At 66.6% G+C, this 23,042-nt stretch overlaps 1 protein-coding gene across 2 annotated transcripts in view; it reads left to right on the top strand.

The window, feature by feature from the left end:
- Nucleotides 1–23,042, top strand: part of FRMPD1 (FERM and PDZ domain containing 1) — a 39,259-nt gene that overhangs the window by 8,000 nt on the left and 8,217 nt on the right. For both annotated transcript variants that reach the window (XM_089779143.1, XM_075931231.2), the window contains exons 2-11: nt 10,060–10,164; nt 12,383–12,540; nt 13,568–13,670; nt 15,217–15,262; nt 15,768–15,875; nt 18,631–18,726; nt 19,351–19,476; nt 20,242–20,361; nt 20,611–20,747; nt 22,905–23,031. In XM_089779143.1, coding sequence (XP_089635269.1) covers nt 10,064–10,164; nt 12,383–12,540; nt 13,568–13,670; nt 15,217–15,262; nt 15,768–15,875; nt 18,631–18,726; nt 19,351–19,476; nt 20,242–20,361; nt 20,611–20,747; nt 22,905–23,031 — 1,122 coding nt within the window. In that variant the 5' untranslated portion in view covers nt 10,060–10,063. The remainder of the gene's footprint in view (nt 1–10,059; nt 10,165–12,382; nt 12,541–13,567; nt 13,671–15,216; nt 15,263–15,767; nt 15,876–18,630; nt 18,727–19,350; nt 19,477–20,241; nt 20,362–20,610; nt 20,748–22,904; nt 23,032–23,042) is intronic.

Raw genomic sequence — 23,042 nt, forward strand, 5'->3', positions numbered from 1 at the left:
GCCCCGTCCGTCCGTCTGCACTGCCCGGCCCCGTCTGTCTGTCCGTCCGTCTGCACTGCCCGGCCCCGTCTGTCTGCACTGCCCGGCCCCGTCTGTCTGTCCGTCCGTCTGCACTGCCCAGCCCCGTCTGTCTGTCCGTCCGTCTGCACTGCCCGGCCCCGTCGGTCCGTCCGTCTGCACTGCCCGGCCCCGTCTGTCTGTCCGTCTGCACTGCCCGGTGCCCGGCCCCGTCTGTCTGTCCGTCTGCACTGCCCGGCCCCGTCCGTCCGTCCGTCTGCACTGCCCGGTGCCCGGCCCCGTCTGTCTGCCCGTCCGTCTGCACTGCCCGGCCCCGTCCGTCTGTCTGCACTGCCCAGCCCCGTCTGCCTGTCCGTCCGTCTGCACTGCCCGGTGCCCGGCCCCGTCTGTCCGTCCGTCTGCACTGCCCGGCCCCGTCTGTCTGTCCGTCCGTCTGCACTGCCCGGTGCCCGGCCCCGTCTGTCCGTCCGTCTGCGAGCTGTCCGGAGCCAGGCGTGACTGGCCACAGCAGGGCGCGGTGCAGCAGGCGGTCTCGCAGGGACCCGTGGCCGGGCAATGCTCTGTGTCCAGGGCTGACTGGAGGGCTGGGCTCCCAGCGCAGCACAAGCCGCAGTCCCTGCGTCCGCGACCCGGGCCAGGCCGACGGTGCGGTTGCTTGAGCAGCCCGTGGTCAGGGTCCAAGTCCCCGCACCCCCACCCTGCGCAAGCCACAGGGCTGCTGCGGGCTCCCCGCTGACAGCAGCCCTGCCCTGCCCCAGCAAGCCCGGGTGCACAGGTCTAGCACGCTGGCCTGCCGCCCGCCACCGCTGAGCGGACGCGCCCTCCCCGCGCCCCTCGGGCTCCCCGTGGCCAGCCAGCGAGCAGGGAGCCGCTCCGAGCCGGGGCCGTGGGGAGGCGGCTCGCTGTGCACCAGCACCCGCCCCGAGGCAGCCAGGGGAGAAGAGCGGCCCGGCGAGGGCTGCTGGCGTTCCCAGGCCCGCTGCTCGCCAGCCGGCTGCTGCGGCTCCCACGCGCCGCCTGCCGGCTGTCTGCTCCCCAGCGCCGAGGGGCCTGCCTGCGTGACTGGCGGGGCTCCCGGGGCGGAGGGTCTCACGGGCAGCGAGGGGAGTTTGCGAGCGGGGCAGAGGGACCCGCGGGGGGCTGGCTTTGCTGGCGTCTCTGGGCTCGGCGGCCCTGGCTGTAAGGATGCGGCAGTGTCACGGGGCAGACGAGAGATCCCCCGTGTGCAGCTCTGGGCCGATCGTCTCCAGACCCCATTACTCCCTACCGGCACTGGGCGCAGTGGGGGCTGTGCACACGCTGCCCTGTTGCTGGCCGCTCCGGTTCGACCCCAGGCTGCGTCTGAGCTCCGAGACCTGCAGCACCGGAGGGGCCGCCCCGAGACCAGGAGCCGCTGTCGCGGGGGTGGGTTAGACTGAGCCGTGGCCCAAGTGTGAGCCCCCCAAGTGGAGGGAATGCAGCCCCTGCCCTAGGCCCCGCCCTGCTCTGGCTGACCCCGGCACGCTCCCCGTTCTGAGCCCCGGGGACCTGGCCCAGTGCCCAGTGCCGGAGGCCGGCTCCTGGCTGCAGGGAGTGTTGCCAAGTATTTCCAGCAGGGCTCCTGGAGCCGGGAGCCCGCCGGGCAGCTGCGTGGTGTGCGTGAGACCAGCGGCGGGGATGGGCCCCGCGAGGCCCCGCCCGCCAGTCAGCTGCATGGCTGGCTCCCCAGAGCTGCCTGTCCGGGGCTGCTTCCTGCCCAGCCTGGCCCGGTGCGTGGGGACGTACTGCACGCGGCAGCAGCCCGCAGCCAGGCCCCGGATGCCCTGTGCACAGCCCCCTGCCCTCTGGCTACCCGGCCATCCGGGAACTCAGGAACCCCGGGCGCAAGGGGCTCCGGCCCGTGTGAGCGGCCCCTTTCAGCCCAGGGAGCGTACTTGACGTGAGCCCGACCTGGCAGGGGCTGAGCCTGAAAGTTTCCAGTGGGGAGGCCAGAAAGCCAGCCGCACAGCTCTGCCTCTTGAGCCCTGGGGGCGGGAGCCTGCAGATCAATAGCCATTACCAACGGGCTGCTCTGCGGCAGGGCTGCAGGAGCCTGCGGGAGCCGAGCCGTGGGAACTGGGCCCCGGGATGCACTCGGGCTAGCGGCAGCCCACAGAAGTGCCTAGAAGCGCTGAGGTCCCTGCATTGGGAGAGGTCGTGCAAAGCCATGTCCCGCCTGGGGCCAGAGCCGGCTCTGTGTGTGCAAAGCCATGTCCCGCCTGGGGCCGGAGCCGGCTCTGTGTGTGCAAAGCCATGTCCCGCCTGGGGCCGGAGCCGGCTCTGTGTGTGCAAAGCCATGTCCCGCCTGGGGCCGGAGCCGGCTCTGTGTGTGCAAAGCCATGTCCCGCCTGGGGCCAGAGCCGGCTCTGTGTGTGCAAGGCCATGTCCCGCCTGGGGCCGGAGCCGGCTCTGTGTGTGCAAAGCCATGTCCCGCCTGGGGCCGGAGCCGGCTCTGTGTGTGCAAGGCCATGTCCCGCCTGGGGCCGGAGCCGGCTCTGCGTGTGCAAGGCCATGTCCCGCCTGGGGCCGGAGCTGGCTCTGTGTGCGCAAGGCCATGTCCCGCCTGGGGCCGGAGCCAGCTCTGTGTGTGCAAGGCCATGTCCCGCCTGGGGCCGGAGCCGGCTGTGTGTGTGCAAGGCCATGTCCCGCCTGGGGCCGGAGCCGGCTCTGTGTGTGCAAAGCCATGTCCCGCCTGGGGCCGGAGCCGGCTGTGTGTGTGCAAGGCCATGTCCCTCCTGGGGCCGGAGCCGGCTCTGTGTGTGCAAAGCCATGTCCCGCCTGGGGCCGGAGCCGGCTGTGTGTGTGCAAGGCCATGTCCCTCATGGGGCCGGAGCCGGCTCTGTGTGTGCAAGGCCATGTCCCTCCTGGGGCCGGAGCCGGCTCTGTGTGTGCAAAGCCATGTCCCGCCTGGGGCCGGAGCCGGCTCTGTGTGCGCAAAGCCATGTCCCGCCTGGGGCCGGAGCCGGCTCTGTGTGCGCAAGGCCATGTCCCGCATGGGGCCGGAGCCGGCTCTGTGTGCGCAAGGCCATGTCCCGCATGGGGCCGGAGCCGGCTCTGTGTGCGCAAGGCCATGTCCCGCATGGGGCCGGAGCCGGCTCTGTGTGCGCAAGGCCATGTCCCGCATGGGGCCGGAGCCGGCTCTGTGTGTGCAAGGCCATGTCCCGCATGGGGCCGGAGCCGGCTCTGTGTGTGCAAGGCCATGTCCCGCATGGGGCCGGAGCCGGCTCTGTGTGTGCAAGGCCATGTCCCGCACTGCGCAGGAGATGGGATCCATCTGGCGCTGGGCGCCCTCCTGACCTCGGGATCTCTCCTCTGTGGGACGTGCGTGGCCCCACTCTGGTAGTGCCGGGTGCCTCACAATCTGTCATCCATTTATCCACCCCCACCCTGGGCCCAGCAGAGCTAATAATCCCCCCTGGGGCAGTGAGAAACCGAGGCACAGAGAGGTTACGTGAGTTGCCCAAGGTCACAAGTTGGTAGCAGAGCAGGAATTTGAACCCAGATCTCTGGCGAGTTCCCTGCCAACGAGCCGCCTGTTCTTCCAGGAACATGCACCTCCTGTGCCATGGCCCTGCCGTGGGCGTCTCCTCCAGCAAGTGCTGCAATTGCTCCCTGCGCATTCTCCCTGCAGTGCCGCTCCCAGGTGCCAGCGCATTTCATCACGTCCTGGGCAGCAGCGTCCAGCAGATCAGGAAGGACGGAGGAAAATAAGCACAAGTGTTTACGCCAGGCCTGGCCAGCTGGCAGCCTGGGGCGGCAGGTCCCAGAGAGGCGGTGCCACGAGGCTGCATGGCCGAGCAGAGGGCTCCTGCACCCCAGACCCTGTGCCCCGGGCAGCAGGGCCACTGGGGAGAGCGGTGTGGGCTCTTGCGGTGGGGAGTGACAGCAGGGGCAGGCGTTACGGGCCCCCTCGCACTCCTGAGCCCCCTTGGCCCGTGTGAGGCGGAGAAGCCCCCGTAGGCTCTGCCCCAGGACCTCACGCAAGTGGGGAAGGAAGAGTCCAGAAGCCATGGTTGCCTTCGGCCATAGCTCCTCAGCCCACGCCCGGAGACAAGGGACGGACAGGCCCTGCAGGGAGCCCGGCCCCGCATTAACCCTAGTCACAGCACGCCTGCTGCTGGCGGGGCAGTCCGGCCCCAGCGCTGCGCCCGGGTCTCCTTTCCAAGCGGGGCCGGGGGTGAACTCGGCGCCCTGGCCCCGCCCTGCGCTCCCGCCCCGAGCGGTGTGGGGGCCGCGGGCAGGGAGAGCACGAGCCAGCACCCAAAGGCCTGTCGGGAGCGGCCAGAGGCGGGCGATGGGGCCGGGCAGAGGCAGGAGTCGCCATCGCGGCGGCGCCGGGCGTGCTCTGCGCTCCGTCGGCCGGGGCAGGCTGGGGAGGGGAGACGTTTGCGTGGGACGTGTCGGGACAGTGGTGCACAGTGCGACGGACGGGGACGGGCCTGGACAAGGCTCTTGCAGCCGCACGGCTGTCCTGCCAGGCAGAGCTTGCGGTCTCGGAGCGAGCCGAGAGGCGGCCCAGCCTATTCCTGCTGGACGCACGTAACTCTGCATGCAGGGGACCAGGCGCCGCCACCAGCACCGCGGCTCCCTGGTTTGGAGCTGCGCCCTCGGCACGCGGTCGCTTCGGTGCCACCCGCGCACCCCTGACCGGGCCTGGCCTGGCGCTGCGGGGCCGCCAGCCTGCTCTGCTCTCCCAGGGAGCGCTCGCCCTGCGCGACTGCCAGCCTGCTCTGCTCTCCCAGGCACCGCTCACCCTGCGCGACTGCCGGCCTGCTCTGCTCGCCCGGGGACCGCTCGCCCTGCGCGACCGCCGGCCTGCTCTGCTCGCCCGGGCACCGCTCGCCCTGCGCGACCGCCAGCCTGCTCTGCTCGCCCGGGCACCGCTCGCCCTGCGCGACCGCCAGCCTGCTCTGCTCGCCCGGGCACCGCTCGCCCTGCGCGACCGCCGGCCTGCTCTGCTCTCCCGGGCACCGCTCGCCCTGCGCGACCGCCGGCCTGCTCTGCTCGCCCGGGCACCGCTCGCCCTGCGCGACCGCCGGCCTGCTCTGCTCGCCCGGGGACCGCTCGCCCTGCGCGACCGCCGGCCTGCTCTGCTCGCCCGGGCACCGCTCGCCCTGCGCGACCGCCGGCCTGCTCTGCTCGCCCGGGCACCGCTCGCCCTGCGCGACCGCCGGCCTGCTCTGCTCGCCCGGGGACCGCTCGCCCTGCGCGACCGCCGGCCTGCTCTGCTCGCCCGGGCACCGCTCGCCCTGCGCGACCGCCGGCCTGCTCTGCTCGCCCGGGCACCGCTCGCCCTGCGCGACCGCCGGCCTGCTCTGCTCGCCCGGGCACCGCTCGCCCTGCGCGACCGCCGGCCTGCTCTGCTCGCCCGGGGACCGCTCGCCCTGCGCGACCGCCGGCCTGCTCTGCTCGCCCGGGGACCGCTCGCCCTGCGCGACCGCCGGCCTGCTCTGCTCGCCCGGGGACCGCTCGCCCTGCGCGACCGCCGGCCTGCTCTGCTCGCCCGGGGACCGCTCGCCCTGCGCGACCGCCGGCCTGCTCTGCTCGCCCGGGCACCGCTCGCCCTGCGCGACCGCCGGCCTGCTCTGCTCGCCCGGGGACCGCTCGCCCTGCGCGACCGCCGGCCTGCTCTGCTCGCCCGGGGACCGCTCGCCCTGCGCGACCGCCGGCCTGCTCTGCTCGCCCGGGGACCGCTCGCCCTGCGCGACCGCCGGCCTGCTGTGCTCGCCCGGGCACCGCTCGCCCTGCGCGACCGCCGGCCTGCTCTGCTCGCCCGGGCACCGCTCGCCCTGCGCGACCGCCGGCCTGCTCTGCTCGCCCGGGCACCGCTCGCCCTGCGCGACCGCCGGCCTGCTCTGCTCGCCCGGGCACCGCTCGCCCTGCGCGACCGCCGGCCTGCTCTGCTCGCCCGGGGACCGCTCGCCCTGCGCGACCGCCGGCCTGCTCTGCTCGCCCGGGGACCGCTCGCCCTGCGCGACCGCCGGCCTGCTCTGCTCGCCCGGGGACCGCTCGCCCTGCGCGACCGCCGGCCTGCTCTGCTCGCCCGGGGACCGCTCGCCCTGCGCGACCGCCGGCCTGCTCTGCTCGCCTGCGCGACCGCCGGCCTGCTCTGCTCGCCCGGGGACCGCTCGCCCTGCGCGACCGCCGGCCTGCTCTGCTCGCCCAGGGACCGCTCGCCCTGCGCGACCGCCGGCCTGCTCTGCTCGCCCAGGGACCGCTCGCCCTGCGCGACTGCCCACGTCTCCTGCCAGCCGCTGCAGCTTGTTTCCAAGGTGCCGGCACAGTCCCGGCACAGGGCGGGCAGCGGCTGCTCCTCCGGGCCATTCTTGGGCGCTCGCAGCACGGCGGGGGGATCCCAGAGCCTGCTGATCGGCTGTCACGGAGGAGGCGAGCGGCGAGGTCAGCCCTGGGCTGGGGGCAGGCAGGGCCAGCTGGGGGATGTGCCCCTTCTTGCTGCCCAGGAGGGAAAACAGGCTGCACGGCCGCTGCCTGAGGACTGGCGCCGGGGCCGGCCCCGCTGCCCCTGAAGGGGTGAAGTGGGGGCAGAGCTGGGGGCCGAGGGCCAGGCCCAGGTTCATGGAACCGCCGTGGTGGTCACGCTGAGTCCGAGGCCAGCTGGGTTTGCACGGTCCCAGCGCAGGCGTCTCGTGCGTCTCTCCCGCCGCCCTCTTCTGCAGCTGGACCGATGCTACTGACTAGTATTTATCATCCACAGGGCACAGCCCCGGTGCCCCGTCGTGGGCCGGGACCCCACCCCGCTAGGGCTGTGCACACACCACACAAAGTGGGGATGTGACGGGTTCCCTGGGTGATGCTTTGGGTTAACCAGCGTGAGCTGGAGCAGCCCCCCTCCATCTCCGGCCCCAGCGACCCCCCCAGCCCACATCTAGTCGGCTAACCGGTTACACCTAGCGGTTAACGGGACGTCCCTCCCCAGCAAAGAGCTGGCCCCGCCTGCCGGGCCTTCCACGTGGAGGATGAAATGAGCGAGAAAAGGCTGCTTTTCCTTCTGTAGCGTAATGCCAGTCTGCTGCTTCCGTGCGCTTTGGAGTAACACGTCGGCCCGGCGTCGCCTTTCACTTCTGAGCACGGTGGATCCAGAGGGGGCCTGCAGCTTTTTCCGCTCTTCTCGTGCGTGAAAAGCGACTCTGCGCCATGCCGCAGCGCGATGCGGGACTGGAATCGAAAAATGCCTTTTTGCCCTCATTGAACGGGCTGTGGACACAGCTGTAGACTTGCCCATTCACCGTGGGAGCCGAAAACCAAGCTGATGCACTTCTGTCTGCTCCCTAGGCCGAGACTTTGTAGCTGGAATCCTGTGACAGACTTGTTAGCAGGAATGTATCTGCCTCCTGCCCTCAGTTAGCTCTGCAGGGCTCGCCGGACTAGAACGTCTTCATTGTGTCTGTCACACCAGCAGCGCCGCTGCCTGAAGAAACGAGACTGTCGCCATTGGAGGGAGCCGCGGTGCGGACCAGACAGGGTGTGACTGGAAAAGCCCCCGTGGCATTTAGCCCTACTCCAGAGATGGAGGCGGAGGCTCGGCGCAGGAACTCGACTGTCCCTGTGTAGAAATACCCGGGTGGCTTGTGGGCAGGCGGCATTCTGGGTGTCCCGTCTCTACTGCAAAATCTCGACCTGGACAAAACGAAAAACTCCAGCACCCCGAGCTGTTCAGAAGCGGGGCTCCGGCTCCCTGCCCCAGCGGGGCGGCTGCAGGAGGGGGCGGACGGGTGGCAGGAGGAACGTGCAGATTTTGGTCTTGCAGTCGCCCGTGGCGCCTGGCTGTCGCTGCACGGGGCTGTGACCGCCCAGGAAAACGCTACAGCCGCGCGGCCGCACTCCGTTCTCAGCCCGGCCGGAGCAGAGGGCGAAGGCCGTTCCGCAGCCGTGTGCAAGGCGCTGGCCCCTGGCGGGGAACGGGCTCACGGGCTTCGCGCTGCCTCGGGGGTCCGTCATCCTGGGGCGAGAGGCCAGTGCTCAGCCCGGCGGGGAACGGGCTCACGGGCTTCGCGCTGCCTCGGGGGTCCGTCATCCTGGGGCGAGAGGCCAGTGCTCAGCCCGGCGTGGCTGAGTGCATGGCTGTCAATCGCGGAGGGGACCAGGCCGCCCGCTGCCTTGTGCACAGACGCAGCCTGGAAGGGGGCGGGATGGGCTGGCTATCCTCCACGCCGGGCAAGGAGCCGGCTCGGGGGCACGAGCCCCCAGGCAGGGCAGTGCAAGGAGCTCCGGCCCTCAGCGACTAGCGGGACCAGGTACGAGGCAGGGCGCGAGGTTGTGTGAGGAGCAGCCCCAAGCCAGGCAGGCAGGTCAGTGCCCAGGTGTTGGCTCTGGACCTCCAGCGGGGAGATGGAGATGGAGGGGGAGGGGGACCTGGACCCACCCTATTGCACCACGTCCAGCCCAGGGCCCCAGCCGCAGCGGAGCATCCGGCCAGTGGGTCTGCAGGGGTCCAGCCGCGTCGCGGCGAGGCGGCCAGGCGAGGGTCGGCTGTCCCTGGGCCACCCCTCCCAGCGCTCACTCCTGGGCTCGGGACCGGTATTCGTTGTGTGAGAGCTGGCGGCTGAGCCCTTCCTCCCCATGCCGGCCCCGCGCCTCAGTTCCCCTGGCTTCCCGGCCCAGCTGCACGTTTCCAGTGGCTCCCAGCTCTGGGCCCGGGCCGGCGCTCTGCAGGGACGCGCCTTTTCCGCAGCACAGCTGGCGCGGTGCCCTCCCCTGCGCGCAAGCGGGCCCCCAGGCGGGTGGGGAAAGGCCTGAGGGGAGTGTTCCTGCCCCCGGCCCAGTGGGCTCTTCCTCCCCGGCGCTGCGGCCCGTCTCAGGAGTCTGGACACTCGCTGGCACCGCTGGCGTCCGGCTGGACCTCGGCGTTTGCGCAGCTCGCAGCAGCGTTGCCTGAGCCGACCTGTCGCACGTGGATTTGCACGTGTGCACAACTGGAGTAATCTGGAGGGGCGCAGCCCTGGGACCCAGCACGGCTGCAGTGCACGGGAATCACCTCTGGGCACGGGCGGACTGCTGCCAGCCGGGGAGAGGGAGGGGGACAGTGATTAGCCAGACTCACTCTCACGAGGAGCGAGGGCAGCAGATACCCAGCCCGTCCTCGTGACATTCACAGGGCGAGATGGGTCGGGTGCTCGCCACGCGGTAGCCCTGCGGGGTTCCCCTCCGGCAGTTTTCAGCCTGGGGCCAGCAGGCTGCTGGAGCTGCACAGACTGTCTAAGCTTTCCGCAGGGATCTACACCTCCACTCAAAGCCGGCACGTGGGGTGTGACACTGATGGATCTTCCCATGTGTCCCTGAAGGACAAAGGGGTCACGGCTGGAGCGCAGACTGCATCCCCCCGCGGGTAAAACCCATCGCACCGCTCTCCAGCCGAATGGTCCGACACTGAGCTGGGGTCTCCCGAGTCCAGGGGCTGCCCGAAGAGCACAAGCCGGGTGGTTTTCATTGCTCCCGCCTGGCAGCGGAGGCCTGGGGGCGTTGCACAGGGACGGTGGGGGCTAGAGGCGTGGTCCTCAGAAAGGACGGCTGCCATTCGGGGGTGTTCCCACCAACAGAGGGGGTGGGAATTGCGATAGAAACCAGGTGTTACCAGCAGCCTGTCTCCCCGAAACAGGAGATGCACTTGGCTGTTCCCTGCACTCCGCCCCGGCCTGCGCAGAGTGTTCCTGCTGGTCGCACACACTGTGCCAGCGCCGGGGCCGAGCACAGGTGCAGAGGGTGCCGCCGAGTCTCATGCAGCCGGCTGGCACGCCGCCCAGGCCCTGTGCAGGCCTTGCCGGGCTCTGAGCTGTGAAATGGAAATGCTGGGACAAGAGGCGTCCTGGCATTTTAGCCGGGATATCGACACTCCTGCCTCAGAGCTCCAGAGGAACTGGCTGGGAATCGGATAACTCGCTAGTGCGGGTCTGTTGCCCCTGCATTCGGTGCGGGCTCCCCTCCGAGACGGGCAGTGCGCCGCTGGTCCCATCCAGCCAGGCCATCCCCGCGCCCCAGGTGTGTACTAACCTCTGTCTTCCGCAGGTAGATGGAAGATCTGGAGACTGACTTACTCCAGACACGCAAAGCGCGTAGGCTAGAGCACATGGTAGCGAGATGGCTCCACCGGTCTCGGGAGAGCATGTCCAGGTAAGTACGTTTTCCGGAACAGGAGCTTTGCTACTCGGGCGCTGGCGAGCTGCTTTCCAGCCAGCGAGGGCCGGGCTGAGATCCCCTTGCTGTGCCCATTCCTGTGCGATTGCAGGGGCAGGTCTGGTACAAAGTAGCATCGGGCGCAGTGCGTATCCTACCTTACAGCGTCTCTGCTCTCACCTCCGCTTCCTTCTCCACTGCTAGCCCGGTGTGCCACGCCTCCTGGGGCACTCCCCAGAGCGCTGGGCCGCGAATGGGTCTGTGGGGAAAGTGTGTTTGGGGGCAAACTGAAAATGAAACGTTTCCGGGATTTGGGGCGAATCAGGAGCTGAGATTTTCCCCGACACGTCACACGAAACACACTGGTTAAGATGCAGCACAAAGCAAGTTTATTAACTAGGGACTCGTGGATGTTCAGTGTGCGACCGCAAACAGATCAAAGCGGAGTCCCTAGCTAATCCACACAAATGCAAACTAAGCCTAAGCTAGCAGGCAGGTAACAGAGAGGTAGCCGGGTTAGTCTGCTCTTGGTAAAACAAAAGGAAAAACTAGGCAGCACTTTAAGGACTAACAAGACCGTTTATTAGCGATGAGCTTTCGTGGGCATCTGAGGAAGTGGGTCTGCCCCACAAGCTCATCACCTAAGAAACCGTCTTGTTACTCTTGAAAGTGCTGCCTAGTTTTTCCTTTTGTTCTAGCAGCGCAGACCTTAGAAATCCCTGTAGCGGGGACCCCCGTCCAGCCCCCCGTCCAGCCCTTCTTCCGCGGGTGTTCTCGTGGCTGGGGGTGAGGCCAAGAGACGCTCCCAGACGATGGGAGCCCTGCTTCTTCAGGCGGTGCCCAACCCGGCTCGTGGGGACACGCCGGTTCCCGATGCGGAGATCCGCGTCCCGTGAGCTGGTCCCAGGCCCTGCAGCGTCAGAGCAGCCGTTCCCCGCAGCCCGGCGGCGTGCTCTCCCGCTGGCTCTGGGAGGCGCCCTCGGCTGCCGGGCCAGGAAGCCTGGCTGAGGGTGTTGCACGGAGCTGGGGCTCTTACAGAGCGGTCCTTGGTCGGGAGCCGTCAGGCCGGCCCCTGCGCGCCAGCCGGAACTTCCCAACGGCCCCTCGTGTGCCACGCCTGGGGCAAGCAGTGGCCGAGCTGTGTCTTAACCTCCCCCCCGTGGGGACTGTGGGGCCAGGGCTCCGCTCCGGCTGCCTGGCGATGGGGGAAGAGCAGCGTTCCCTCCCGGCCCCGTCCGCCTTGAGGGCTGCCTCCCCGCCCCCCTGCGGCTGCTGGGCAGGCTGGCGAGCCAGTGGGAGCCGTGCTGAGCGCACTCCATCCCACCAAGCCGGCTAGTCAGAAACGCCCTCCCCGCTGGCAGGGCCCCGCCCCACAGCAGCCCTGGCGAAGGGGCGAGGCTCCCCAGGAGAGCGCGGCGCTCTGCCGAGGGGCGTAGGGCCCAGCCTTGCCCGTGGCGCTGTGCGGGGCCCGCTGGAGGCCGTGGGGAGGAGTGTCGCCCCGTGGGCGGGGCGTGGACTCTGCTACCCCGCCCACACCTTCTCCCCCAGGCTCCAGCGGTGCCTCCTGCCCAGGGCGCCCCTCGAGCCCTTAGAAGCTGGAGGCTGTGGGCACAAGAAGGGTTTGCCGGTGGCGCTGTGCCCCGAGCACAGGCCCCGTCGCTCTTGTGCGGGGCTAGGTCGTACCCGGTCCCTGAGCAACCCGCCTGCCGGCAGGACTCCACACCAGCTCGCCAGGCAGGGACACCCCCCCAGAGGCAGGAGGGCTGGAGACGGCTGGAGTGGGCCCCGGCCTCAGGCAGCCGTGGAACGGGGCGTCGTGGGAGAACGAGTCGCCCCGGCTGACTGGGCTGGCGCCGGCGGGGCTCAGGGGATCAGCTGCTGCCTTTGGCCTGTCCAGCCCTAGAGGGTCTAGGACGTAGCTGCCCGGAAATCCCCTGCTTTCCCGGCAGGACTCGGTGTGATCAGGGCCCGGTGTGACAGGGAGACTGCCGGGCCGAGGGCAGGCTGCAGGGCAAGTCCGGTTCCCTGGGCTCCCCTGGAGCGGAGCTGGGGGCCGGCCTGAGGCCGGGCTGCTCCTGCCCTGGGGGCACTGCTGTCGGGCGGGGGTGCCGGCTTTCACTGTCACTTCCTCTTGCGCGGGGCCGGTCCCGGGCACAGGGCGGGGCTGGGCCCAGTCTGAGCCCGGCTCTCTCTTTCGCCCTGTCCAAATGCTCAGGGGCAGATCCTCGGTGGGGGACGTCGCCTCTGAGGGCCTGGGCCCGCCGGGCAGCCGCGTGACGCTCACGCTCACCATACACAAGGACTTGCTCCTCGGGAACTATGGCTTTGAGATCTCGCCCAACCTGCCTCTCACTGTCGCCTCCGTCGCGGCAGGTAGGAGCGTGCCCCCCGCGGCCCCGCACGAGGGCAGGAGGGAAGCTGCAGGCTCAGCCCCGCACAGCGGCGGGTTCCACGCTGCCCCTCTGCCACGGCACGGAGCCGAGCGGGCTGTGTCCATGTCCAGCGGGGCCGGGCCTGAGAGGCGACGTCGGCCGCCGCGTGGCGATTCCCCGGGCTGCGGCCGCCCCAGCCGCTCCCCTCGCTCTCTGTGCGGGGGCGTCTCTGAAGTGTAACCGAGCACCAGGCACAACTGTCTGGCTGCCCGGGGTGGCTTGGGGGGCCCCTCCCCACCCGCTGGGCAGCGCTGTCTGTGGGGAGGGGCCTTGTCGCAGCAACACCGCTTTTCACCAACGCTCCCCTCCGGCCTGGCTCGCAGCGCCCCCGCGGGTCCCAGGGCTGGAGCGGCTGCTGTCAGGGTCAGGCATAGGACACAGTCACCTGGCCTCCCGAGCCGCCCTCAGGGCCCCAGCCAGGCGCGGCCGAGAGAGGCCAGGACGAGCGCGCGAGCCCTTCCCCGTAACGCCCCGCTGAGGCCGCACAAAACACCTCACAGACCCTGCCCTGGGTGGTGGGACTCCATGACGCTTACCCCTCCGTCTGCGTCCCCTGCCCCCTCTCGACCTGCCGGCCTCACAGACCCATGCCGCCCCCCCACCTGCCTTTGCCACCCCTAGTCCTCAGGTAACCCCCCCCAGCCAGCAGTCTGCGCCGCCCCATGGCAGCTCACACTCCCTTCCCCTGGCCCCTCTGCACTGCACACCACGGCTTGGGCCTGGACACGTCCTTGGGAGCCACGGGGAGCCGTTCTGTCCACGCCCGTGGCCTTTGATTTCAGCTGGTCAGAGTCGGGGAGCAGGCGGGGCCATTGGGTTACTGCCGCTGGCTGGTGTCTGCGGTTGCCTGGGGGCTGTGTGCGCATCCAGTAGCCCACACCTGCAGCGTGGGGCAAAGGAGAGGGAGGCAGCGCCGAGAGCTGGGGTCTGCTCGGCCTAGTGGCTGACGTGCTGCTGCTCTCTGCTAGGAGGCACGGCCGATGGGAAGCTGCTGCCGGGTGATCAGATCCTCAGCATAAACCATGAAGCCGTGGAGCACGTTTCTATAGAGCAGGCAGCGGGCCTGTTGAGGTAGGAGCCTGCGCGGGGTGCTGGAGCAAAGTGACGTAACCTCGGTCCCGTGGCACTCGTGGCTGTTCCCTGGGGTAATTCCACGTGTCATTCACAGCCAGTGCACCAGACACAGGCGTGGGCTGGGCCTCGGAGGCTGCACGCGGCCGTGCAAGAGAAAGCCGGCGCCTCTGGAGAGCTAGGCGGGCGAGCCGAGGCGGTACCGCCGGTTCTTCCACCTTGCCGCGCAGGCCAGCCACCACTAGAGGGGGACAGAGTGCCGTACCGTGTGGGCATGGGTTACACTCTGGAGTCAAAAACCCGCTGGCAGTACACATCGCTGGTATGCCGATGAATGACAATGCCGAATTTCCGCGCCAGGAGAAATCGACATTCCGGATGGGCGGAAGGAGTTCCATGTTGGAACAAAGAGCTGACATTTCCCATGGAACACAAATTCCAAACTATGTGGAATCTGGCCCCTAGAAATGTTTAATTTGGATACTGTCGGCACGTGATAATACGACTGTGACGGCGCGTTGGGGTTTTCCCATCTCCTGCACCCCCGTAATGGCACAGACAGACTCCCCCAGCCAGTAGAACAGGGGAGTTTATTGCTCCTCCAGGATACAGCACAGCACAGATGTCATCTGGTTCCAGGAACCGGGGCTAGGATGCCTCAGCCCCCCTTGAGACGGGGGGGGGGGCTGGGCCCCTAAATTCCAGCCCCTTTCCCTAGGCTGCTTCCTCCATGATACCAGCCAGAAACCTAACTGACTCCCTTCCAGCCCTGCCCCCAGCCAGGGCTCCACTCCCCTTCCCATTGTTCCGCTCCCTGGGAGATAACTGGTCAGACAGGTTCTTAGCCCCCTTGCATAATGACTCATCCCCTGCCCTGCTGGGCCGTGCTGCAGCCAGCAGCCAATGGAGGTCACCCACAGCCCACTGCCCAGCATAGCAACCAGCAAGGTATCCCCCCCCCCACTACGTCACAACGTCAAATAGCAAATAGAATTGACTCGGTTTCACGTGCCTACACTGGATAGATTCATACACAATATGAAATCTAAGGGCCAATGGAACAGATCCAAACGAAGTCCAGGTGACGCGCTTTGGCCTTCCTCAGATGGAGCACTTCTGCCCGGCTGGGGGGAAAGGAGGGCGCTGCAGTTTTCTCCAAGCCGACATGTCCCCACAGAACTTTTCCTCTTTGGGGCAGCTCCATCTTCCAGTCCAATGGGATGTTTTCAACCAGCTCCCCTGGAGTGGCCCAGGCCCCTTTCTGCTGAAGGGCACCTGCACTGGGTGGAGCAGAGCGTAAACCCCCTTCCCAAGCCAGTGCCCCCCAGACACCTCCAAACTCCCCAAGCCAGAGCTCCCTCAGGGCCCCAAGCCCCCCAAAGCTCCTCCAAGCCAGTGTCCCCCCCCAGATCCTCCAAGCCCATGCTCCCCCAGGCCCCACAAGAGCAGGTAAAGCAGAAAGACGGGGCAGGGCAGCTCACACTGTACATCACTGGAACGGGCCAGGAGGCCCTTGTTTGCTGCTCACTGCATGTGTCTGTTTCAGGGACCCTGAAGACTCGCTCCTCCTCACCGTGCTGCGCTGCACCTCGGTAAATGGCCTGCTGGAAGCCCCTCGCGAGGCTGCTCCGTGGCAAGAGGGCGTTAGCCCGCGGCGGGGACAGGGCTGGGCCCCCGCGGGACTGGCCCAGCCGGGCGGGGAGTGCGATGGGAGTGGTGCATCCAGAGCTGTACAGGGGCTGCCGCTCAGTCCAGAGCACACGCTTGTTACGGCGAACCCGAGACTTTCTCCCCAGTGCCGGCCCCAGGGCGCCCACGCGGGGGACGGGCCAAGGGAAGGGGGCTGGAACCCGCGATTCTTACACCTGGGATTAGCCCCACCCCAGACCTCGCGCGCAGCCCAGCCCAGCGCCCGGTGCTGGAAGGGTGCACGCCCGGCCAGACCCGCATTGGGGCAGCCTGTCCCGTCACACAGGAGTCCTTGGGCGGCAGGCCCAGGCCTTCGCGCTGCTCAGACTGGCCCACGGACGCAAACCGCTGTGCCAGGCCACGGAGGCCATGCAGCGTGTGCTCACATTCAGCACCGGTGTGTTTCAGGGCGGCCCCAAGTCCTCGTTCCTCACGGCTGAGAAGAGGGCCCGGCTGAAGACAAACCCCGTCAAGGTTCGCTTTGCCGAGGAGGTGCTGGTGAACGGACACTCTCAGGTCGGTGTGCTACGGAATCGCTCCCGGGGACTGCGCAGCAGCTGTGCAGCAGCAGTGGTGGCTACATGGCTGCAGTGATGGCTACGTGGCTGTGTGGCGGCCGTGGTGGCTGTGCAGGGGCAGTGTGGTGGCAGTGGTGGCTACATGGCTGTGCGGCAGCAGTGGTGGCTGCATTCCGGCAGTGGTGGCTGTGTGGCAGTAGTATGGTGGCAGTGGTGGCTGCATGCAAGCAGTGGTGGCTACGTGGCTGCGTGGTGGCAGTGATGGCTGTGTGGCGGTAGTGTGGTGGCAGTGGTGGCTACATGGCTGTGCGGCAGCAGTGGTGGCTGCATTCCGGCCGTGGTGGCTGTGTGGCAGTAGTATGGTGGCAGTGGTGGCTGCATGCAAGCAGTGGTGGCTACGTGGCTGCGTGGTGGCAGTGGTGGCTGTGTGGCGGTAGTGTGGTGGCTGCATGCCAGCATGGTGGATGTGTGGTGGCAGTGATGGCTGTGTGGCAGCAGTGGTGGCTGCATGCTGGCAGTGGTGGCTGTGTGGCGGTAGTGTGGTGGCTGCATGCCAGCATGGTGGATGTGTGGTGGCAGTGATGGCTGTGTGGCAGCAGTGATGGCTACATGGCTGCGTGGCGGCAGTGGTGGCTGTGTGGTGGCAATATGGTGGCAGTGGTGGCTGCATGCCAGTAGTAGTGGCTGTACAGTGGCAGTGGTGGCTACATGGCTGTGTGGTGGCAGTGGTGGCTGCATGCCAGTAGTGGTGGTTGTACAGTGGCACTGTTGGCTACATGGCTGTGTGGTGGCAGTGGTGGCTGCATGCCAGTAGTAGTGGCCGTACAGTGGCAGTGTTGGCTACATGGCTGTGTGGTGGCAGTGGTGGCTGTGTGGTGGCAATATGGTGGCAGTGGTGGCTGCATGCCAGTAGTAGTGGCCGTACAGTGGCAGTGTTGGCTACATGGCTGTGTGGTGGCAGTGGTGGCTGTGTGGTGGCAATATGGTGGCAGTGGTGGTTGCATGCCAGTAGTGGTGGCAGTGGTGGCTACATGGCTGCGCGGCAACAGTGGTGGCTGCCCACTGTCCGTCCCCACCACGTGGCGCTAAACACACGCTGGCATCGAGCACCATTAGCATGGCGCAGAGTGCTGCTGAGGACAGAGCAGGGCCCTCGTTAGACCTGGCTCCCTTCACTGGGTTGGTTGCGTGTCTGCCCTGAGTGTGACCAGGGTCGATGTGGTTCCACGTGGCTGCCTGGAATGCCCTGGAAACGGCTGCTTGTTCACGCCCTTCTTCCCTGCCGAGGAAGCCTCTGTGCCTGGGTCCAGCTGGGCGCGCGGCCCCGTTACAGTGGGTAGCACTGCCTAGTGCACTTGGCACGTCTCTGAGACGGGTTCCCATACGTGAGCCGTGGCAGGGGAGCTGTGTCTGTGACTTGCCTGCGGGCGTGTCTGCCCGTCACTGCCGCGGTGCAATGCCCGGCGGCGGGAGGCGGGTGAGAGGAAGAATTCTGTCGACCCGGCGCTGCCTGTGGCTCCAGGGTGCCTTCTGCTGGGGTGAGGCCCCAGCGTGGGCCGCCCTCGGTGGTTTGGACTCAGACACCCCCTGGCGACAGTCCACGCTCAGCTGTGTCCCGTCGGCAGCCCTGGCTTGCGGTGGCAGGCGAGCGGGGGTTCAGCCGTCCAGCATCCCGGCAGCCGAAGACGCACAGAGGGCGTAGCGTGTCCGTCCGGCGCCGGCCAGGCAGCGTGGCAGAGAAGGACACGGAGCCGGGATGCTTGGGGCCATGCCTGGCCGCTGCGGGGAGCCCGTGGCGTGTCACAGAAAACAGCCGCCGGTTCGGTAGCGTCTCGGACAGGCGCCACTGCCTGGGAGCCACCGACCCTGTTTGTGGCCCCACGTCCGAAAGGGGCTTCTCGCCCTTTCCCCTGCCGGGCTCAGAGGCGTTATCTGAGGCACCCCCACAAGCCAGTCAGGCCTTTCCTCTCTCCTGCGCCAGCATGATGGCCCTTGTGTCCACCCCCTCCCCCGCCGAGCTGGCCTGGGCCAGCCACGCACAGACTGGCCCCTGCTCCCAGCCCCAGACCCTAGGGAAGGACCCAGGGTGCTGCCGGAGAGCTGGTCCCTGCGCCCCCCAGGCTGCTGCCAAACCCCGAGCACCCCAAAGGCCGGGTCTCCGTGGCGCCTCCAGCTGAGTGTCCGCGCTCTGAGGGCTGGGCTCTGGGCCAGGGAGAATTCACCCGCCTGGACGGCTGCCAGGAACCGAGGTCTCTCCCTGCCGGCCGGGCCATGGGCTCTGCTGCCGCTGAGGAAGGGGTGGGATCGAACCCAGAGGGGCCCCGATTCGGGAACGCCTCGTCGGCACACACGTCCTCACCGGCTCACGTGCCACTGTGCTGCGGTGCCTGGCTCCCCGGAAGCCCAGGAGAAACGGGAGCCAGTGGGGAGATGCACCAGCCGAGGGGCCGGGCTCGGGAGGCTCCGGCGCGGGGCCAGCAGACCGGGGCTGGATGCCGGCACCATCCCTGTGCTGTTCTTCTCTGCACTACTCATCACTCTGGGGTCCCCTGCTAGGAACTGGTGCAGGCTCATTACGGGGCCGCTTTGGCACAAGCCGGGCCACGGTGCTGAGTCGCGGGAAGGGAGCGAGGTGGAGGCAGCTCTGCCTGTCCATCCGCAGGCAGTGCCTGAGCGTGGAGGAGCCGGCAGCCCGCCCCAGACCCCCTGCCCGGAGCTCTGGCGCCGCTCAGCCAGGCCCTTTTGTCGCGCAGGGGAACTCGCTTCTGTGCCTGCCCAACGTCCTCAAGGTGTACCTGGAGAACGGGCAGACCAAGGCTTTCCGCTTCGACGCCACCACTACGGTGAAGGTACCGGGCTGACTGGCGCTCCCGCCAAAGGGACCACTCTGCTGGCTGCTCCAGGGGCCCCCCGGGGCGAGCGGATGGGGGCTGGACAGTGGGCTGTGGGCTTTTATTGCCCGAGGCTTTGGGGCCACCCAGCACCTAGCCCGACGGCAGGGGAGCTGCAGGGGCCGGGCGGTTTGCACATGGAGCCGCTCAGGCGCCAAGCACAGGGGTGCAGCGGGGACGGGAGCGCACGGGGACTTTGGGCAGGGGGCGGCTGGTGGGCCTCATCCAGCGAGCTGCAGGGGCAGGGCTTGCTCCACCCAGGCAGTGTTTCTTAAACTGTGCTCCCGAGGCAGTCGCAGGTGTGCTGCGGAGAACAGAATTCAAAATGGCCGCCCTTAAAGGGGCAGGTGACCTTTTTCTTTCCCTCAACAAAATCCTTGGTGTTCCTCATAAAAAAAAATTGTTTGGTGTTCCTCGGTCTTAAAAAGTTTAAGAAACACTGGCCCGGTGGTGCTGCACTCCGGGGGCCCACAGGGCAGAGGGGAAGTGTCAGGCAGGCAGAGGGTGTGACCCTGCGGAGCTGGCGCCGGCGCCTCTTGGTCCCCATGCCCGGGGCAGACTGACAGGCGCCTCCCTTGGCAGGACATACTGCTGACGCTGAAGGAGAAGCTGTCCATCCACTGCATTGAGCACTTCGCCCTGGCCCTGGAGGAGCAGTACAACATCGCCAAGGTGTACCTGCTACACGAAGAGGAGCTCGTCGAGCAGGTCAGTGCAGCCCGTCCCCGAACACAGCCTGGCCCAGCGCGGGCATCTCCCCGGACAACCCTGCAAGGAGGCCCCGCTGGTGCAGGCTGAATGGAGCAGGGGAGGGAGCGTTGGTGGCAGGAAGGGGATGGAGGGAGATTGGGGGGAGAGGGGTGGGGAAGTCACTAGCTGAGTGCCAGACCTAACTGCAGCTGAGTGCGCTCAGTAGGGACGGCACAGCCGCCTGGCCTGGCTGCCCTCACTGGCCTGGCGATGTCTCAGAAATAGCCCTGCCCGAGCGTGAGCACTCCAGGCACCTCGCTCCAGGCCTGCCGCCCGCAACAGGGTCCCTGTTTACTTGGTACTTCCTGTCCCTCACTGTGCTCAGCTGTTGACCAGCCGTCCTCACGCCCTGGCGGGAGCAAGAGGTAGAGCAGGGTGTGGAGCATTGCTCCTGCACTGGGCTGTGCTTATGCCACGGAGACCGGGGTCCTTGGGCCAGCCTGTGGTTGCCCCAGGCGTCTGCCATGCTACAAGAGCGCCGTTGGCTTAGGACTAGGGCTGGCGGCCGAGTGGCCCTGACTTCCCTTGTCTTGAATCCTCCTGCGGCTTCCCTCCCAAAGAGGCGCTGACGCACGGAGCGGCCAGCTGGTCGCCAGAGAGACGCCCCGCGGTTTGTTCTCGCGCAGGCGGAGGGCTGCCCCAGGCCGTCCCTGCGCCCGCCGGCCGAGGATGCTTTCTGCAGCCGGGGCGGGCGTGCCACACGGGTGTGTTTGTTCGCTCCAGGTGGTCCAAAGGAAAGACGCGCATGACTACCGGTGTCTCTTCAGAGTCTGCTTCGTCCCTAAGGACCCGCTGGATCTGCTGCAAGACGACCCAGTGACCTTCGAATACCTTTATTTGCAGGTACGCACGGAGCCGTTGGTGCTATTGCCTGTCCTGAACCCTGGCCTCCCGTTTGAGCTGGGGGGCGTTGCAATCCCTCTCGCTACACGGGGCCAAGGGTTGCGTGGATGTTGCTTTGCTCTGAGTGGCCCAGCGATTCCTCAGCCAGCAGCTTGGACTGGTGAGCTGCCTGTCAGAGGGCTGAGCCTGGCCCAAGGGGGGACGAGTGCGCCGGGCGCGGCCGTGACCCGCTGCCCGTGTGCGTTGCAGAGCTGCAGCGACGTGCTCCAGGAGCGCTTTGCCGTGGAGATGAAGTGCAGCGTGGCCCTGCGCCTGGCAGCCCTGCACATCCAGGAGCGGATTTATGCGTGTGCCCAGCCGCAGAAAGTGTCCTTCAAGTACATCGCGTAAGTCACGCAGGTTCTCTGCCGGGCACCCGCGGGATGGAAGCTGGCTCGCTCCTGGCGGCGGGAGACGGGCGGCCCACGTTCGGCCCTTCCTGCGCGCCCATTCCACAGACCGCTGTGCACACTGCCTGGGAGGGGGGAGCCGTGGCTCTCGGCTCCCTCCGACAGGGCTCATGCCTGGCATAGCGGCGAGGAACGCCAGGCGGCGGGTGGGCGGGGACCTGGCCCTGCCGCCCCAGGACAGCCAGAGGTTCGGCCCTTAGTGCTGCACGTTATTTAACTAAAGGCCGCTTGCCTGTGGCTGGGCTCATCAGGCATGCGGCGTGCAGTAGCCAATCAAGGCAGAGGAATTGACAGTAGCCAATCAGAAGGCAGAGTACAGAGCTCTGATTGGCTACTCCCAGCGGCGAGCGTGGGAGACACCAAACTGTACCCAAACCCTTAGTCACCTGCCCCTGCTAGCTCAGACACTGCCAGGCAGCGTAACCCAGAACTGGCTTCTGGCGCCTTCCCTCGCCAGGCCGAACGGCACCTCCCGGCTGCTAGAACCACCATTGCAAAGGGGCCCTTGTAGCCCCATGCCTTCCCAGCTGGGCTGTGTTCACCTCCGCCCCTAAATTATTACAGAGAGTCAATTACCCCCCCGCCCCCACCCTATCAAATAAAGGAAAACTCAAAAGCATCATCAGACAACTAGGGTTGCCACGTGTCCGGTATTGGACTGGACAGCCCAGTATTTGTGGCATGTGTCGGGCAAAAACCCCCAGAAAATACCAGACGTGAAATATCCGGTATTTTCGGTTTTTCTTAGCTGGAAGGCCGCTTGGGACATTCTTCTTTTTTGCTCAACTTCCCCCCCCCCCCCAAACCAATTTTTTTCCCCGCAGTGTTTGGTATTTTTGGTGAAACTATCTGGCAACCCTACAGACAACTCCTTGTGTGACAGGCCGGGCTGGGTCTGGGCACAGCTGAGGGCGTCTGCTCAGGGCGAATTGCTCAAATTCGGGGCTCTCTGTAGCCCCCAGACTGGAGACCTTCCCAAATAGGCCACAACCAGTCCCACCGAGCACTTCAGCTGCCTGCCTGAAGCCTCACGAGCAAAACCCCTCCGACACCCCAGCAATATCCGTGCCCCAGATGGCCCCGGGCCTCACACACCGGTGGGGGGTCCTAGCACCCAATCCAACCTACCCCGAACAAGTCCTGTCCGGTCCCAAGAAACCAGCCACAGATCCCTGGTCAATTTACCCTCTGGATCTTACCCACAAATCACGCTGGGCCAATCCTTCAGAATCTAACATCTAAAGGTTTATTACTACCAGAAAAAAAAGCTTGAGAGTGAGGTTGTTAAAGAATCATACATGACATGCACCGAATTTCCCAGTTCTCAATGCAGGCTCTAGCAGAGATGTTACAGCTGCTGGCTTAAAAGTGCTTGGTGCACATCCTACACCAGGATGGGTTCACAGGTCTTTCTGGCTCGTGAATCCCTGTGAGGCCGCATCTGGGGTCAGGAGCAGATCTGGCGATCACATGGAGTCGGCCACATGGCCTATTTATACCCCCTCCTGGTTCCTTCCAAGCTGACTGGAGTCACATGGCCAGTGGCCAGGTGTGTCTTTGGCCTCCAGAGATCCATTGTTCCCTGGAGACTTGCTCATTAGCATGTCCACAGGCAAACATTCCTGGCCCATTACTCAACCCCATACAGAGAAACTTCCAGTCTCCATACAGAGAACAGATCCCTAACTCCACACCCAGACATTAGACAGATCTGTGAAGAGCAGATACAGAATCAGAAGAAAGTAGCTTTTGTTTGACCCCTCACATGGCCTCCTTTGTCCCACTTTTGTACCGGCTGCTCCCCTCAAAATCCAACAACATGACACCTTATTTGGCTTAATTAGCAAGTAACACTTGGTACGTTAGAAACAGTCTCCACTGGAGCAGCTGGCCTAGAACTTTAGGGGGGTAGGAACACTTAACCCAAAAGACGCCACAATATAAAACCCTTTCAAGCAGAGCAAACTGCACCTTCTGAACCGAATCCCAAAGGCTGGGTCCGGAGGGGAGGCCTGGCGTGGCCGCCTCTGTGACACAGGCCAGAGAACTTGTGCGACAAGCCCGCGACGTCTCTCTGCTCTGTCTTCACGGCAGGAAGGACTGGGGCATAGAAAACTTCATATCCCCGACTTTGCTCCGCAACATGAAAGGCAAAGACATCAAGAAAGCCATCAGCTTTCACATGAAGAGGAACCAGATCTTGCTGGAGCCCAGGCAGAAGGTAGAACCTGA

This window comes from Pelodiscus sinensis, chromosome 6 (assembly GCF_052426305.1).
Source record: "Pelodiscus sinensis isolate ZL-2025 chromosome 6, ASM5242630v1, whole genome shotgun sequence".
Taxonomy (NCBI): Eukaryota; Metazoa; Chordata; order Testudines; family Trionychidae; genus Pelodiscus; species Pelodiscus sinensis.